Source organism: Octopus bimaculoides, chromosome 4 (assembly GCF_046866305.1).
Source record: "Octopus bimaculoides isolate indiv1 chromosome 4, ASM4686630v1, whole genome shotgun sequence".
NCBI classification, from domain to species: domain Eukaryota; kingdom Metazoa; phylum Mollusca; class Cephalopoda; order Octopoda; family Octopodidae; genus Octopus; species Octopus bimaculoides.
In genome coordinates this window covers 90,107,540-90,109,673 of record NC_142931.1, presented here as the reverse complement: position 1 = coordinate 90,109,673, position 2,134 = coordinate 90,107,540, and the positions used below count along the sequence as shown (strand labels likewise).

Sequence of the window (2,134 nt, the reverse complement as noted above, 5' to 3'; positions counted from 1 at the left end):
TGTTAAAGAAAATATCAGATTTTTTACAGTATAAAATGATATTGTAATTGTTAACAGACTAAAACTGTCCTAGTGGAAACTTTCCTAAATATTAAAAACAACTAAGAACTATAATTAAAAAAGAAATGAACTAAAACAGAAAAGAAAAAAGAAAATAAACAAGAAACAATATTTCTAAATGTGTCTGCAATAGATATTTAAAAGTTATTGAATTTTTACCACAATGCAAACACACTAATTCTATAAACTCACATAAAAAACATACATACATGCATATATATATATAAATATATATATGTGTGTGTGTGTGTGTGTGAATTATTTCTATATATATAGGTATGCATATATAAATAGCTAGCTAGCTAAATAGCTAGATAGATAGATAGAGAGAGAGGGAGTACGTGTGTGTGTGTGTGTGTTCATTCCAGTTGCTAAGAGATATACATCTCTGCAATAGTCCCATTTAATCATACATCCGTACATGAAACGATCCTTCGTTCACTTTCTGGTGTCGATATTTACAAACTGCAATAATAAATACAAGAAACCAAAATAGCTTCATCATCAGTTAACAAACCTTTAGCAGTCGATCTTTTTCTGCTTTTCTACTGTAGAAATGGACCAAATCGGGTGATAATAATAACAATATTTATAGTTTCTTAACATGTTTTTAGTCAACAATTTCGTTTGATAGATCACTGCTAACCTACAGACCAACTTTCCCAGACTAGAAGGCATTGTAATAACAGTGCTCCAATTAGTAGTTCGAGCATAGGATAGACAGTATACATTACACCATCAGTAGTTTCCTCCTGAAAGTCATGGTTGAAGCATTTACCATTGCCTGCATCGTCCACTTTAAAGCTTCGACTGAGACAGAATTCACTGCCATTAGAGTATAAATTTCCAACGATTGATCCCTTCAAAATGGCGTAACGACAAGCTTCATAGAAATTATTGCAGAATTCTTTACAAACGGTCAATCTCTCACGAAGGTAGAAAACATTCTGATTTGGGGCACAGATGTAACACATTAGATAGTTTAGGTAGTTTTGACATTTTTCGTTGGCACCAGGTAATGGTTTGACATTACCGAAGGTGGCAGCAATTTCTTCTTGCATACAGCAACTGTTACTCTGAAACCATGTGCAGTTCTTCAGAGTTGGTTGCGGCGACGGTGCACGGTTACTGAAGAATGAACAATACTGGATGTCTTCTGCTCGGACTTGATATACGCAGAAGAAAACAATAACTAGCAAACATAACAGCACATTATCGCTGCGCTTACTGGCATTTCGCATCATTCGACCGATCATATTTTTGCTTTGCTTTCCAGGAAACGTCTATTTATGTTTAGGTAATTACCGAGACGTTTGCTACGGTTGACACTTAACACAGATCACAGAAGTAGCTCGTTCGGTAATCTCCGTACAAAACCGTAGCTATCCGCATAATCTGTGTCGATTCACTTAATCAATACAAGACAATTGTTCGAACGAAGAAATAGATAAAATCAGCCAAAAAAGCACTATCCAGTATTTACTCGCTTCTGTTCTGAAATCAAATATTGCCTCCTCGGTGCGATAAAATGAGTATTAATTAATTAAGGGACTAACTTACCTCAGCAGCAAATATTTCAGATTCCCAAATTAATTAGAATTAATTGTACACTGTCAAAAATGGCATTATGTTCCTAAAAATATCTATATATCTATATCTATCTATCTATCTATCTATCGATCGATCGATCGATCGATCTGCATGATTGTGTGTATGTATGTACGCGCGCGCGCACACATTCACACTCACACATGAGCGCACATACATCATCATCATCGTCATCATCATCATCATCATCATCATCTTCTAACTTTTACTTCTTTCAGCTATTTGACTGAGGCTTTGCTGGAGCACCGACTTGAAGGGTTTCAGTCGAACAAATCGACTCTAGGACTTATTTTTAAAAGCTTAGTACTTATTCAGTCGACTCTTTTGCCGAACTGCTGATTTACGGAGCGTAAACACACCAGCACCAGTTGTCAAGCGGTGTGTGTGTGCGTGTGTGTGTACGATGAGCTTCTTTCAGTTTTCGTCTACCAAGTCCACTCATAAAGTTTTGGTTGGCCCGAGGCTA

At 36.1% G+C, this 2,134-nt stretch overlaps 1 protein-coding gene across 1 annotated transcript in view; it reads right to left on the bottom strand.

The window, feature by feature from the left end:
• Window positions 1–1,414, bottom strand: part of LOC106869976 (uncharacterized) — a 12,885-nt gene extending 11,471 nt beyond the window's left edge. The window contains exon 1 of the mRNA XM_089350962.1: window positions 707–1,414. Within this exon, the coding sequence (XP_089207088.1) occupies window positions 707–1,316 (610 nt within the window). The 5' untranslated portion in view covers window positions 1,317–1,414. The remainder of the gene's footprint in view (window positions 1–706) is intronic.
• Between the last annotated feature and the right edge of the window lie 720 nt (window positions 1,415–2,134).